The sequence below is a fragment of the Mustela lutreola genome, chromosome 4 (assembly GCF_030435805.1).
Source record: "Mustela lutreola isolate mMusLut2 chromosome 4, mMusLut2.pri, whole genome shotgun sequence".
NCBI classification, from domain to species: domain Eukaryota; kingdom Metazoa; phylum Chordata; class Mammalia; order Carnivora; family Mustelidae; genus Mustela; species Mustela lutreola.
In genome coordinates, this window is record NC_081293.1 from 166,012,115 (window position 1) to 166,028,938 (window position 16,824).

Below are 16,824 nucleotides of genomic sequence, written 5' to 3' on the forward strand. Positions count from 1 at the left end.
ACCTTGATCCCAAAACCAGACAAAGACCCTGCCAAAAAGGAGAATTAAAGACCAATGACCTTGCTAAACAGATGCGAAAATTCTCACCAAAATATTAGCCAATAGGATCCAACAGTACATTAAAAGGACTATTCACCACGACCAAGAGGGATTTATTCCTGGGCTGCAAGGTTGGTCCAACATTCGCAAATCAATCAACGTGATACAATACAAAATAAAAGAACAAGAACCACATGATCCTCTAAATAGATGCTGAGAAAGCATTTGACAAAGTACAGCATCCTTTCTTGATCAAAACTCTTCAAAGTGTAGGGATAGAGGATACATACCTCTATACCATCAAAGCCATCTATGAGAAACCCACAGCGAATACCATTCTCAATGGGGAAAAACTGAGAACTTTTCCCCTATGGTCAGGAACACGGCAGGGATAGCCACTGTCACCACTGCTATTCAATGTACTACTAGAAGTCCTATCCTCAGCAATTAGACAACAAAAAGAAATTAAAGGAATCCAAATCGGCAAAGAAGTAGTGAAACTATCACTCTTTGCAGACGATATGGTACTCCACTCCACAACTGCTAGAACTCAGGAATTCAGTCAAGTGGCAGGATATAAAATCAATGCACAGAAATCAGTTGCATTTCTATACACCAACCACAAGACAGAACAAAGAGAAATTAAGGAGTCAATCCCATTTACAATGGCACTCAAAACCATAAGATACCTAGGAGTAAACCTAACCAAAGAGGCAAAGAATCTGTACTCAGAAAACTATATAAAGTACTCATGAAAGAAATTGAAGAAGACACAAAGAAATGGAAGAATGTTCCATGCTCATGGATTGGAAGAACAAATATTTTGAAAATGTCTATGCTACCTAAAGCCATCTACACATTTAATGCAATCCCTATCAAAATACCATCAATGTTTTTGAAGAAATGGCATAACTACTCCTAAAATTTATATGGAACCAGAAAAGACCCCGAATAGCCAGAGGAATGTTGAAAAAGAAAGCCAAAGTCGGTGGCATCACAATTCCAGACTTCAAGCTCTATTACAAAGCTGTCATCATCAACACAGTATGGTATTGGCACAGAAACAGACACACAGATCAATGGAACAGAATAGAGAGCCCAGAAATAGACCCTCGACTCTATGGTCAACTAATCTTCCACAAAGCAGGAAAGAATGTCCAATGGAAAAAAGACAGTCTCTTCCACAAATGGTGTTGAGAAAATGAAAAAATTAAACTGGACCATTTCCATACACCACACACAAAAATAGACTCAAAATGGATGAAGGGCCTCAATGTGAGAAAGGAATCCATCAAAATCCTTGAGGAGAACACAGGCAGCAACTGCTTCGACCTCCACCACAGCAACTTCTTCCTAGAAACATCACCAAAGGCAAGGGAAGCAAGGGCAAAAATGAACTACTGGGACTTCATCGAGATCAAAGGAAACAGTCAACAAAACCAAAGGACAACTGACAGAATGGGAAAAGATATTTGCAAATGACATTATCAGACAAAGGGCTAGTACCCAAAATCTATAAAGAAATTTCGAAGCTCAACATCCAAAGAACAAATAACCCAATCCAGAAATGAGCAGAGGACATGAACAGACATTTCTGCAAAGAAGACATCCAGATGGCCAATAGACACATGAAAAAGTGCTCCACATCACTCAGCATCAGGAAAATACAAATCCAAACCACAGTGAGATACCACCTCACACCAGTCAGAATGGCTAAAATGAACAAGTCAGGAAATGACAGATGTTGGCGCGGATACAGAGAAAGGGGAACCCTCTTACACTGTTGGTAGGAATGCAAGCTGGTGCAGCCACTCTGGAAAACAGCATGGAGATTCCTCAGAAAGATGAAAATAGAGCCACCCCATGACCCAGCAATTTCAGTACTGGGTATTTACCCTAAAGATACAAATATAGTGATCCAAAGGGGTACATGCACCCCAATGTTTACAGCAGCAATGTCCACAATAGCCAAACTACGGAAAGAACCTAGATGTCCATAAACAGATGAATGGAAAAAGAAGATGTGGTATATATATACAATGGAATACTAAGCAGCCATCTAAAGAAATGAAATCTTGCCATTTGCAATGATGTGGATGGAACTAGAAGGTATGTGCTGAGCGAAATAAGCCAATCAGAGAAAGATAATTATCGTATGATCTCTCTGATATGAGGAATTTGAGAGGCAAAGTGAGGGATTTGGGGGGGCAGCTAGGGAAGGAAAAAATGAAACAAGATGGGATTGGGAGGGAGACAAACCATAAGAGACTCTTACAAAACAGACGAGGGTTGCTGGGGGGGTGGTGGAGAGGGTGGTTGGGTTATGGACATTGGGGAGGGTATGTGATATGGTGAGTGCTGTGAAGTGTGTAATCCTGACGATTCACAGACCTGTACCCCTGGGACAAATAATTCATCATATATTAATAAAAATAATTTAAAAAAATATAATGCAGAATGAGTGTTTTAATAGCATGGGAAGAGCAGTTAACAAAATTCTTTATACTACATGGTCTCTATTGTGTAAAAAACAATGCCCATTAAAAAGACTGGAAAGAAATGTGCCTAAACTTAACTGCGACTGAACAGTAATTTTTCTACAGCCACAGTCTTCTTTACATGCAAATTTTTTACACTGTGATCTTACTTCATTTGTAACAAGAAAAATATTCAATAGTGGTTTTAGTACAATATTATAAGTACACTAATAGAACTATTTATAAAAACATTTAATATTGGTATCAAAGAGTTATCATTTCTTTTGGGAAGTTTGAATTAAGGTCTGGGATGCAAGGTATTTCAAATATAGCCTAATATAATACAGCAACAGTTTATCAGAAAGAGGACATGTTATTCTTTCAACTGCCAGAAAGTAAGAGCAAGCATGTACCACTAGGGGAATTTAAACAGTTCTATATGACTAGAATAAAGGCTGCAAAAATGGCAAAAGCAGGAGGAATAATGTTTACATACACGTGCTGGGTCCAGATGGTATATGAAGGAGTCCAGAGTTTTTAGAATGAAGAAAATCTAAACCTAGCCAGGTTAGATAACTTGTTTCAATGTTTAATTTCAATACTAAGTAACTTTTGACCCACAACAATCATGTTTGGAAACTTTCTTTCAAATACTTAAACCTAACTAATTTTTCTCCTTTAAAATAAACTGGAGGGGCAGCTGGGTGGCACAATCAATTAAGCAGCAGATTCTTGGTTTCTGCTCAGGTGATGATCTCAGGGTTTCAAGATCAAGCCCCATCTTGGGCTCTGCACTCAACATGGGATCTGCTTCAGATTCTCTTTTCTTGATTCTGGCAGGGTAGAAGTGCAAATCCACTCCTTAAGAAACTCCTTGAGTTTTATACTCAAACAAAGGCAAACAATTTGAGAATTGTTTATTCATTCAAACAAGCTGATCCTAAGTTAAGAACAGTAGGGTCTATTTGCCTAAAGCCACTCTTATCCCCTCCCCCCCCTTGGTTAGTTGATATAGAAATTCTTCAAGGACAGGGATGGTTATGAAAGTCAACAGCTTCACTGCTGGAAGGGGCTAACTTGATTTGAAGCAAAGGGTCAAAAACCCACACAGGGCATTATCAGTAAAAGTAGAAAACAAACAAAGTCAGCAGCTATGCTAGTCTGAGGTTGCAGCTTTAGTTGGGCTGAGCTACTGGAGAATTAGTAAAAAATTTAACCAGAAAGTCCTGAAAATGAGAAAGGCATATAGGGGCTGCATAAGGTCTCCACATAGCCTTGAATGATCTGGAGACTAAGTGAACATGCACAGGAGCTCCAAGAGGGTCTGGTGAAAAGTATATGGTTAGGGAGTCTGGAAAACTGCCTAAGTTTTTAAAGCACTCCCTAATCAACACACACCCACTCGTAGAGGGCAGAAGCCTATCTGGCTTGAGATATTTGGGTAGAACCTGTGCTATCAATGACCACTATACTATGCAGAGGAAACAAGCCTAAAAAGTAAAAACGACAATACCATACAAGCTGCAAAGAAGGCAGATCCCACAGATTAAGCCCTAGCCCTAGCAAATTACTAAAAAACCACCACCACCATCCTACTTTGGGGAAAAACCCCAAATGAGAGTTTCCACAATGTATTATCAAAAATACACTGGGTCACTTTTAACAAATTATGAGACATACAAACAAAAACAGGAAAGTGTGGTCCATACCCAGGAAAAATAGTAAAATAAAAAAATTACTCTGAGTAAGCTCAAATGTTGAATTTAACAAAGACTTCAAATTAACTATTATAAAAATGTTCCAAGAATTAAAAGAAAACATGTTTAGAGAAGTAAAGAAAAATATGATGACAGTGATACAAGTAAGGTAATCTCAACAGTAAAATACTATAAAAAAGAACCATATAGAAACTCAAGGGTTGATATTTTCTAGATGTACCTGTCTTTGATAACAGTGTAACTATATTTTTATATTGTCATTTAAAAAATATTCAAGCTGCCTTCGGCTCAGGTCATGATCTCAGAGTCCTGGGATCGAGTCCCGCATCGGGCTCTCTGCTCAGCGGGGAGCCTGCTTCCCTCTCTCTCTCTGTCTGCCTCTCCATCTACTTGTGATTTCTCTGTCAAATAAATAAATAAAATCTTAAAAAAAAAAAAAAAAAAAAGAATGTTCATAACACTCTGAGTTACAGGATGTTCAGTAAGTCACTATGCTTTGTAAGCTCTGTAGTAACCTTTGAAAAAAGGTAAAAAAAAGATGCCTTAATCCTTTCCTACTGAACTAATCAAATGTATTCAATTAGTTTTCAAATGAAACTGCTTACAACTGATTAGAGAGTATTGTCAACATGGTGTAAAATCAAAGTAGCCAGAGGTAACACTATGTTCGATATCTGTAAAATTAAATTGTTAAAAAGCTAATACATTTTATTTTCATGGTTAGCTTTCAGTGTCTATCAAGAATGTTTCTAGAATTATTCAAGTGTAGCATTTTCAAGAGATTAATAAAGTATTACTTGATACTACAATTCTGGTACTAAGGTATATAAATAATTTTAATACTACTATTCATTAGATTGTAATACTTATGTGCTTATATATATAAATATAGAACAAAATACTATTCACCCATAAAAAAGAACGAAATCCTGCCATTTTTAATAACATGGACAGATCTTCAGGCCATTATGCTAAGTGAATTAAGTCAGAGAAAGACAATCTAAGACAAATACTTATATATGGAATCTAAGAGAAGCTAAACTCATAGAAACAGATGTAACCGTGGTTACTAGAGGGGGTGATAAGGGCTGGAGTAGAGAAATTGGGTGAAAGATACAAACTTTCAGTTATAATGTAAGTTAAAGGGATGAACGGTATACCATGACAACTATAGTTAACACTACATTGTATATTTCAAAGTTGCTAAAAGAATGGATCTTAAAAGTTATCACAAGAAAAAAAATTATAACTGTGAGGTGATGGATAGTAACCAAACTTGTAATCATTTTACAATATTTACATATATCAAGTCACGTTGTATACCTTAAACTTACACAATATTTTATCTCAATAAAACTGGAAAATATCCAATTACTTACTAAATAAGTAAAATTTGTGCCTACGCATACATATATTACTAGTAGGCAGATTTTCCTATTAACAATAAAACAATGGCAATTGGCTCTATTAATAATCTTCCATTATTCCTTGTGATTTTTTAATTAGTGGATACTGACTTTAACACAGTTTAAAATGGATTTTGTTATTTTGATTCTTTGATTCCCATAAGAGTGATTACATTTAAGAAACTATTCTTTTTCATTTTTCCTGAATATAATCTATTAAAGAACCACTAGTTTTCCAGATATCCCTTAAAATTTATGCTAGTTTTCCACCTAGTAATATTACAAATATGTATTTTTCAGCCTAATCTATTATCAGGGGAGCAAGCAAACAGCCCACTACTTATGGTAAATCATTACACTATTTTACATTATTTATACAGCTATCCAGGATGATGTTAATAACTGGAGTAGAAAACGTATACTTACTCAGTTATAAATTCAGGGTTTGTAAAGCTGAGGTTGGTTAAATGACCTTCAAGTTTAGAAGACTCGTGTGTATTTAAGGCTGGAGTGGTCTTAGTGGCGAGTACAGCTCTTTTTTCATCTTTTTCAAGTGCTTTTCTCTTCCCACCATTTTGGAAATATTCTCTGCATACACTACAAGGCAAAATGAAATTATATTTTAAAACACTAAAGATAAATATAAAACAAAGTACGAAAACATTAGCCTTTATTAATCAAAATGAGAAATTTCAATTATAAATTCTTACTTTGAAAATGTCACATAGAGGGACACCTGGGTGGCTCAGTGGGTTAAAGCCTCTGCCTTTGGCTTAGGTCCTGATCCCAGGGTGCTGGGATCGAGCCCCACATCAGCCCCACATGGGGCTCTCTGCTCACCAGGGAGCCTGCTTCCCTCTCTCTCTCTGCCTACTTATGATCTCTCTCTCTGTCAAATGCATAAATTAAAAAAGAAAGAAAGAAAGAAAATGTCACATACAGGTTAAGTTTGAGCACCTGTAGCACTTTTAACTACCATACAACAAAGCATAATCTAGATTATATTTAATAAATAAAGAGTATGTTGGAGCGCCTGGGACGCACAGTTGGTTCGCATCTGATTTGGTTTCAGCTCAGGTGGTTATCTCAGGGTTATGAGATTGAGCATGAGATCTCCATGCTCAGCAGAGTCTGCTTTGGATTCTATCCCTCTGTCTCTCCCATTTGTGTGCTCTCTCTCTCATTAAAAAAAAAAAAAAAAGTATGTTTTCAAGGGTACTGCTGTGTCTGTATGTTTTGCTGAACTGTATTCTTAACTAAAACTTGAGTTCCTCCAGAAAAGCTTAGATAGCTCTGCTATTCAGTGAGAGCATACAAAAAGAATAGTCATTACAGTTAATTCTGAGCTAGCTTTGCTGGTGATAGACAGATACCCTAATAGTTGTTTCTTAGATCCCTGCTGGTTTATGAAAACAAAATCAGGATGTCAACATATTAAGAATCATTAATCTTCTTATTTGCTGTGAGAGAAGGGAACAAAAATCTAGTTCAGGTAAAAATGGTACTGTCATTACAGGTAAACATTCAGAGAACAAAAGTTTGAATGTAAGAGTGGTTTCTGTAACACCTGGAAAGTATTCTTAACCATCAAGAAGAGATCATTCCTGTCCCAATTCTTTCACTATTAAAATGAAGCGTTTTTGAAGCTGTATCATTTTAAGATCACACAGTTTAGAACACATCAGGTTGCTATCGAGAATCAGAAACTGATGACTGATACAACTTTATAAACAATTTTCTTCATACCTAATACAATTTTAGAGTGAATATAGTAGGGTAAAATGCCTGGGTATGTAATAGGACAACAAACATGAATCAAAGAATCAAATCAAATATTTATTAGCTATTAAAGAAAGGAATCTTAAGGTAAAATAGACTAATCTAGCTCTGGCCCTTGAGTTTACACTGTGATAGGAAATACACATGTGAAAACAACTGATATAATTATCAAAGCTACTGAAAATGTAGGAGAATGGAATCTTGAAAATTTTTCTTTTTAGATCTTTAAAACACATTATTAGTACATAGAGATCATATTTGAACAAAGCTAGACTATTTTTCTCCACAGACACTGCTCGGTGAATTTCTAGAAATATATGGCAAAAGAAGAATTGAAGCATTAACTTAAAACTGGTTTCTGCAAGCAGAACTACGGTTTAATGCCCACCTCTCCTCCTAAAGGATGCTATTCGTTCAACTTTAGTTTTTTTAGTAACTACTATGAAGACTTTTTAGAAAAAAAAAAAAAAAAGACTTCTTTAATTTTTCCTATGTAGACTTAGTTTTAATTCTTATATGCAGGAGTTAAAACCCATTAATCATAAATCAAATATTTATTAAATATTAAGAACAGAGAGCTCCCATGTGCCAGGCACATCTGTGATGTGAAAACAAATTGAAGAAGTCACTGCTGTCCCCAAGGAGTTCAGAGTAATGATGACAATTATACAACAATAAAGAAAACAAAATTGATAAAGACAAAATACAATTGATAAACAACCCAATCAGTAATATACGCTGACATTAAAAATATGAGTAGGAATAAATCAGGCAAGGAAGAATGTTAGTTTAGGGGTAAGTGATTTCCTGGCTAAGAGAATAGCATGAGTAAAAGCACAGAAAATAAAAAACTTCATGGATCCTGCAGAGACGGACACCCATTCAAGGTACGTGAAAGGTAAAGTGCCCAGTAGAAAACGGATGGATGGACTCACAAGTAAAAATGCCCTGAGGCCAACACAAATATAGCAGGGAAAGGAAACTAGTTGATACTGGAATAAGCAAGCCTCAAATATGGCAAGATTCAAAGGCTAATTTAAAGATGTAGACTTCAGACATCTAATTTAATGACAGAAAGCAGTTTACAGATTTCCTGAGGTGGGGCTAAAACTGCAAAAGTGCTGAATGGAGCTTTTTAATGTGATGGAAATACAGTGGTGGTGATGGTTACAGAAGTGTAAAAATTGTCCATATCCACTGAATTGTATGCTAAAATTGATGCCATTTTGTTGTATATAATTAAACCTCAGTAAAATTGATAAAAAAATGTAGCCTTTACAACCTTAGAATGAATACTAAAAACAATGCCTCTCCAATATGTAACATTTCACTAAGGCATGAAACACAAGAGTAAAGAGCTTGCTTACCTTTTTATTGGGTAGCACCATATACAACTACTGATATTCAAGAATTCCTGAATTATAAAAATAGCAATTTTACATGGTTTAACATCATAGTTATCTAGAAACTTCGTAGCGAAATACTTACAGAGCTAGAATTCCAGATTCTCATAAAATATCAGCCATCTAAATTCCAATCTCCCTATATACTTTCCAAAGAATATATAGATATTTCAGTATAGCAATAAAAGCATATACAGTTCATGCCTATGGCATAACTAGGAACCAGAATAGCACTTCATTTTAGATGTAAATGTTTAAATGTAAATGGAAAATAAAAACCAGAGGCCAACTGAACTGGCTTTGGAGTCCCCCAAAGTACAGTCAGATGATGACTCTATAAAAAGAGGGTAAGATATCAAGGGGTCTTAAAAGTGGCAAAAAAACAGATTAACACCAGTAAGATATACCATCCAAGAGAGGGGTCCAACTCTGAGTGGGAAATTTTAAGAAAAGATTTGGGACATTGTGAACTAGAGCATTAGCCACTGGAAGGTCAAGAGGACATCATACACAGACATACACAAAAAGTATATGTCTCCAAAAAGAAGAGCCTTGAAAAAACTGCTTCCGGGAAAGAAAAGAGGCACCTTGAAAAAAGGAAGTATCTCTGGAGACTTGGTGATAAAGGAAAAAAATGAAGCAATTAAGGATAATGAGATGTTATAATCTACACATAGTAAGAAAATCATATATCAGACCAAAAGAGGACAATATTTATTAAGGGAACCATACTCTTGTATTTGTGGCAAACAAGCAAGGTTCTTTGGATTTAAAGAACAGAGTAATCCACACAAACTCCTATCTACCTACCTGCCCAATGAACCCAGAAACCAGAAAAGGTTCTATTAGAGGGAAAGAGAAAAATAATCAAAACTTTTAAGTGAATGAAAATTCTCAAAAACACAGAGCCAAAAACAGCCATAAAAGAGAAAAATAAAAGAGAAAATTACACATAATTTAGTAAGCAACTGCATATATGAAAGAATATTTCAAATCTGAAATAAAACAGAGCAAAAAGGAATAAATAATGGAGAGATATTCCATAAATATGAATAGGAAGATACAATACAGTCACAACAGCAGTCCTTCCCAAATTGATCTACAAATTTAATACAATCCCAATCAAAATCACAGCAAATTATTTTGTGGATACCAACAAACCAATTTTAAAGTTTATATGGAGAGGTAAAAGACCCAGAATAGCCAATACAATATTGAAGGACTGACCACTATCTGACTTCCTGTAACTTACTATAAAGTTACAGTGATCAGAAGAGTGTGGTGTTGGTGAAAGAATGGGCAACTAGATCCATGGAACAAAAGAGCAAAGCAATGCAATGGGGGTAAAGACAGTCTTTTCACCAAATGTTGCTGGAATGACAACTAAATACCAAAAAATGAACCTAAACATAGACATTACACCCTTCACAACAATTTACTCAAAATGGATCACAGTAAAACACAAACCTATCTTAAAGGGTTTTATAAATTTTCTAGGAGAAAATCTGGGTGACCCTGGGCTTGGCAATGACTTTTCTGATATAACACCAAAGTCAAGATCCATGAGAGAAAGAACTGAGAATTAGACTTCATTAGAATTAAAAACTGCTTTGCAGAAGAGAATGAGAGAATGAGAAAAGAATGAGAACACAAGCCACAGACTGAGAGAAAATCCCTGCAAAGGCATAGCTGATGAAGGACTCCTATCTGAAATATATGAAGAACTCTTAAAACTTAATATTAAGAAAATAAACAAACAAACAAAAAAACCCCAACCCTGAACAGATACCTTACCACAAGCATAACAAATAGCATGGAGGATAAGAGGAGATGGAGAGGAGAAAGGAGTTGAGGGAAATTGGAAGGGGAGGTGAACTATAAGAGACTATGAAAAACAATTTGAGGGTTTTGACGGGGCGGAGGGTGGGAGGTTGGGGGAACCAGGTGGTGGGTATTGGAGAGGGCACGAATTGCATGGAGCACTGGTGTGGTGCAAAAACAATGAATACTGTTACGCTGAAAAAAATAAATAAATTAAAAAAAAAAAAAAGATACCTTACCACAGAAGATATACAGATAGGAAATAAGCATATGAAAAGATGCTCCAGGTCATATGTCACTAGGGAAATGCAAATTAAAATTGCAATTTACTACTACACACAAATAGCATAGACAAAATCCTGAACATTAAAACCACCAACTGCTGGGGTGCCTGGGTGGCTCAGTGGGTTAAGCCTCTGCCTTCGGCTCAGGTCATGATCTCAGGGTCCTGGGATCAAGCCCCGCATTGGGCTCTCTACTCAGTGGAGAGTCTGCTTCCTCCTCTCTCTCTGCCTGCTTCTGCCTACTTGTGACCTCTCTCTGTCAAATAAATAAAGAAAATCTTTAAACAAACAAACAAACAAACAAAACACCAACTGCTGATAAAGATGTGGGGCAATAAGAACTCTTATTCGTTACTAGTGGGAATACAAAGTGAAAAAGTAAACACATTTTTACCATACAATACAGCAATCACACTCCTTGATATTTGCCCCCCCCCCCACAAAAGGAAAACTCACTTCCACACAAAAACCTGCAGATTGATGTTTACAGCAATTTTATTCATAACTGCCAAAACTTGGAAGCAATCAAGATGTCCTTTAGTAGATGAGTAAAGAAAGAACTTGTGGTATAGCAAAACAATGGATTATTATTTAGTGCTAAAAAGAAATGAGCTATTGAGCCATGAAAAGACAATGAAGAACCTTAAATGCACATTATTAAATGAAGATGCCAATATGAAAAGGCTATATATTGTGATTCCAACTTTTTGACATTCCAAAATGCAGGACTATGGAAAGAGTTAAAAACATCTGTGATTGTCAGGAGTATGGCGAAAGAAGGGATATGCAGATAAAGTAGAGAGGATTTTTAGGGCAGTGAAAATATTCTGTGTGATACTATACTGGTGAATACTTATCATTATACATTTGTCAAAACCCACAGAATACACAACACCAAAAGCAAGCCCTAATGTAAACAAACTATGGACTCCGGGTGATAATGATATGTCAATGTGGTTCATCAATTACAATAAATGTACTACTCTAGTGTACCACTATGTTGATACTGGAGGATATTGTGCGTATGTGTGGGTTGGGTGTACATGGGAATTGTGCTTTCTGCTCAATATTACTGTGACCCTAAAATTGCACTAAAAAATAAAGTTTACTTGAAAGGAAAAAACCCTCAGTTCAGAACAGATCTCACATGCCCCCTGATGAAATACACTGAGGACACAATACCACCTATGTGATATTCCTGCTAATATACTTAAATCTAATGACAAAAAAACAACCATACAAATCCAAACTGAGAGTCTGTAAAACTTGTAAAATTTTATAAAAGATAAAGAAAAAAAAGGAGATTCCACATATGAGGGAAATCATATGGTATTGTTTTTCTCTGACTTATTTTGCTTAACAAGAGACAAACAGAGTTGCTGGAGGGAAGGTGGGTAGAGGGATGGGCTAAATGGGTGATGGGTGGTGTGCCTGGATGGGCTCAGTTGGTTAAGGTGGTGGGCTCCCTGCTTAATGCGGAGTCTGCTTTTTTCTTGCTGACCCTTACCCCACTCATGCTTGCTCTCTCTCTCTCTCAAATAAATAAAATCTTAAAAAGGGGGGGGCACCTAGGTGATCACTCCATTAAGCGGTTGACTCTTGATTTCTGCTCAGTCCTGGGATCAAGCCCAATGCACCTGGAAGTTGGCTTTAGGATTCTCTCTCTACTCCTCCCCCAGCTCACACACACATTCTCTCTCAAATAAATAAATGAATCTTTATGTGGTGCTTGGGTGGCTCAGTTGGTTAAGCGTCTGCCTTTGACTCAGGTCATGATCTTGGGGGTCCTGGGATTGAGCCCTGCGTCAGGCTCTCTGCTCAGTGGGGAGTCAACTTCTCCTTTTCCCTCTGTGTACTCACTCTCACTCTTGCTCTTTCTCAAGTAAATAAATAAAATCTTTAAAAAATTTTTAAATAAATAAATCTCTAAAAAATGACTATAATCTTAATAAATAAATAAATAAAATGGGTGATGGGTATTAAGGAGGGCATCTGTTGTGAGGAGCACAGGGCATTAAATTTAAGTGATGAATCACTAATTCTACTCCTGCAACTAATATTACACTATATGTTAACTAACTAGAATTTAAATAAAAACTTGAAACAAAAAGAGAGAGAGAGAGAAAGTGAGAGAGAAAGAGGAAGAGAGAAAGCTAGAGAATTTGCCTCAACTAAGTGCAATGACACAATTTAAAGTACTAGGAATGAAAGTCTTCTGATTTCTGGAACTGACTCCCAAACAGTTCAGCAGAGAATGAAGGGGAAAAGAGGAGAGGGTAGGGAGTACATGGAAAGAAGACAGAAAATAAGACTAAAGCAGAGAAACATTGTTTTCAGAAGCTGAAGGAAAGAAGGTGTGACTCAAGGATTTTTATCTAGCTAAGCTGTGCAATTTGTAACAAAACTATAGAAAGACGGCTTTTGGTATGTAAGAACTCAGGGAACATCATAGTTGCAAGCTGCTCTTAAAGGATTTACTGGAAGATGAATTTCATCCATGAGATGACTGAGAAATGTTAATGAAGAGACTGGTAATGAATAAAAACGGGAAACTTTATAATGCTGAAGGCCACAATTTCCAAAGAAAATGCAATAGTTATGAATATTTATGTGCCATTTATCATAGCAGCCATCTTCACAAAGCAGAAACTCCATGAGATGCATGGAGAAATAGACACAACTAACAATAGGGAACTTTAAGACACAATTCAATCAACTGAATGAATATTAGGCAAGAGCAGAAAAGCCAGAAGGAGCAGAATAAAGTTTATCTTATTAACATAACAAACTCTGCTCTCTAATAGAAAGTATAGCTTCTTTTTGAGTGCACACTGAATATTCATAAAAATTACCATACATATGTATTATGTCATGAAGAAAACCACAGTAAGAGTCACAGAAAAATAATAAAACAGATGAAATCATCCAATCATAATGCAATAAAAGCAGAACAAAATAAAACAAAAAGTCCTTCACCTATAAATTTAAATCCATTAATATAATTCACTGCATTCATATATTTACAGAGACTCATATTCATTTCCACAGATGCTGAAAGGACATTCAGCAAATTCAACACCTATTCCTAATAAAAACACTCAGTAAAATAGGCATTGGTGAATACTTCCTAACTGTAAAATTATACATACATATCAGCCAAAAAGCCAGTAATGTTTTTAATGGTGACACACCAAACACATGATTGCTAAATTTATAAGGCAAAAGTATGCAACAGAAAAAAGCATTGGTCAAAAGAACTAGAGAGAAAGAGAAGAGGAGTCAAAATAGCAGAGGAGTAGCAGACTGAGACGACATCAGGTGACAGGAGTTCAGCTAGATAGTTATCAAACCATTCTGAACACCTACAAACCCAACAGGAGATCAACGAGAAGAGCAACAATTCTAGAAACAGAAAATTGACCACTTTCTGAAAGGTAGATCTTGCGGAGAAGCCAATCCAAAGCTACAGGAAGAGAGACCACAGGGATGGGGCTGGCTCCCAACAAGCGGTGGAGCAATTGAGCACAAAATCTGAACTGTTAGAAGTCTGCTTCACTGAGGGACATCGCTCCAGAGTGGGGGTGGAGCCCTCATGGGGACAGTGTGGTTTCAGGTCCCGCGGGGTTACAGAAGGATGGGGGTGGCTTGAGTGTAGCAGAGCTCACAGGTATCAGAGCAGGGAAACCGACTACTGAGTGAGCTCTCTCAGCCTGGGGTTACCATAAACAGCACAGTTGAGCAGGAAAACCACAAGTGTCCGATCTGGGGAGACTCACCTTCCTTCTCTGGAGGCAAGAAGCTGCTGGGTTTGGAGACTCCAAATGGACTGTGTGTCAGAGACAGAAACGCTCGGTCACAGGCCGGGTGAACTTGGAGCGTGGCCAGAGACCAGGGAGACGGGAGTGATAGACCACCTTTCTCCAAAGGCACAAGGAGGAGTGGGGGCCTGAGCTCTCTGCTCCTCCGGGCCAGAGATTGGGAGGCCACCATTTTCATTCCCATCCTCCAGAGCTCTATGAAAACCATTCAGGTAACAAAGGTTCCCGAGAGCAAACCTGAGCAAATTAATTAGCCCGCTCCCTGGCAAGGGCTGAGCAATTCTGCCTTGGGCAAAGACATTTCAAATTCACTGCAACAGGCACCTCCCCCAGAAGATGAGCAAGAAGAGCCAGCCATGACCAGGCTCACTGACCAAGGAGAACAGAGGAATTTCAGAGGAGGAGAAAGCAAAGCATGGAATTCATAGCTTTCTCCCCATGATTCTTTAGTCTTGCAAAGTTAATTAAATTTCTTTAATTTTATTTTTTACTTATTCTAATTTTTTTTAACTTTTCCTCTTTCCTTTTTTAACATTCTTAGTTTATCTTAACAATACCTTTTTTTAAAAAAAATATTTATATAAACCTTCATTATTTTATCCTTCATTGTATCTAACTTTATTTTTTGTATACATAGAGGGCTTTTTCTTATTAAAAAAAAAAAAAAACCTTTGGGATACAATATCTTCCAACAGATCAAAATATACCCTAAATCGACCAAAGGGCTTTGTTCTAAGTCTCAAGCCCGAGCAAATTCTCTCCACTTTCTTTTTCTTTTTCCAACCAACTTATCTTACCAATTCCTTTCTCAGAATTTATTTTTATCTTCATCTTTACAGTCATATTCCATCCCTTCATCATGTTTACTCTTATTTTGGTATATATATGTTTTTCTTTCTTTAAAATGTTTGAGAGGTAGTTTCTTCCAAGAGACCAAAATAAACCCAAATTGGCTCAGTTCTACTCACCAGTCTAATATAAATGTATGTATGTATGTATGTATATGTAAATATATGTATTATGTATATGTACATATATTATACATATATTATATATATGTATGCATTTTTGAATTTTTTAAAATTACATTTTAACCCCTTTTTTCTCCCCCCAATTTGGGATCTCATCTGATTTCGTTAGCATACATTTCTCTGGGGTCTTTGCCACCCTTTTAGTATTTTATTCTCTCATTCATATATTCTTATCTGGATTAAATTACAATGTGGAAAAACTCACCACAAAATAAAGAGCAATAGGAAGTACTGAAGGCTAGGGACCTAATCAATATGGACATTAAGAATATGTCAGAACTAGTGTTCAGAATGACAATTCTCTAGGTGCTAAGAGGGCTCGAAAAAGGCATGGAATATATTAGAGAAACCCTGTCTGGAGAAATAAAAGCCCTTTCTGGAGAAATAAAAAAACTAAAATCTAACCAAGCTGTTATCAAAAAAGGTATTAATAAGGTGCAATAAAAAACAGAGGCTCTTACTGCTAGGATAAATGAGGCATAAGAGAGATTTAGTGATATAGAAGACCAAACCATGGAGAATAAAGAAGCTGAACAAAAGAGAGACAACTACTGGACCACGAGGGGAGAATCTGAGAGATAAGTGATACTATAAGATGAAACAGTATTAAAATAATGGGGATTCCAGAAGAAGAGGAAAGAGAGAGGGGAGCAGAAGGTATACAGGAGCAAATTATAGTGGAGAATTTCCCTAATATGGCAAAGGGAACAACCAATAAAATCCAGGAGGCACAGAGAACCCCCTCAAAATCAATAAAAATAGGTCCATGCCCCATCATCTAATAGTAAAACTTACAAGTCTTAGTGACAAAGAGAAAATCCTGAAAGCACCTCAGGACAAGAAGTCTGTAATATACAATGATAAAAATATTAGACTGGCAGCAGACCTATCCACAGAGACCTATCTGGCAGGCCAGAAAGAACTGGCATGATTTATTCAGAGCACTAAATGAGAAAAACCTGCAGCCAAGAATACGATATCCAGCTAGGCTATCATTGAAAATAGAAGGAGAGATAAAAATCTTCCAGGACAAACAAAAACTAAAACA

The 16,824-nt window shown here is 36.6% G+C and overlaps 1 protein-coding gene across 1 annotated transcript in view; it reads right to left on the bottom strand.

The window, feature by feature from the left end:
* BMT2 (base methyltransferase of 25S rRNA 2 homolog) overlaps positions 1-16,824 on the bottom strand; it is a 105,805-nt gene that overhangs the window by 61,488 nt on the left and 27,493 nt on the right. The window contains exon 3 of the mRNA XM_059171610.1: positions 6,067-6,237. Within this exon, the coding sequence (XP_059027593.1) occupies positions 6,067-6,237 (171 nt within the window). The remainder of the gene's footprint in view (positions 1-6,066; positions 6,238-16,824) is intronic.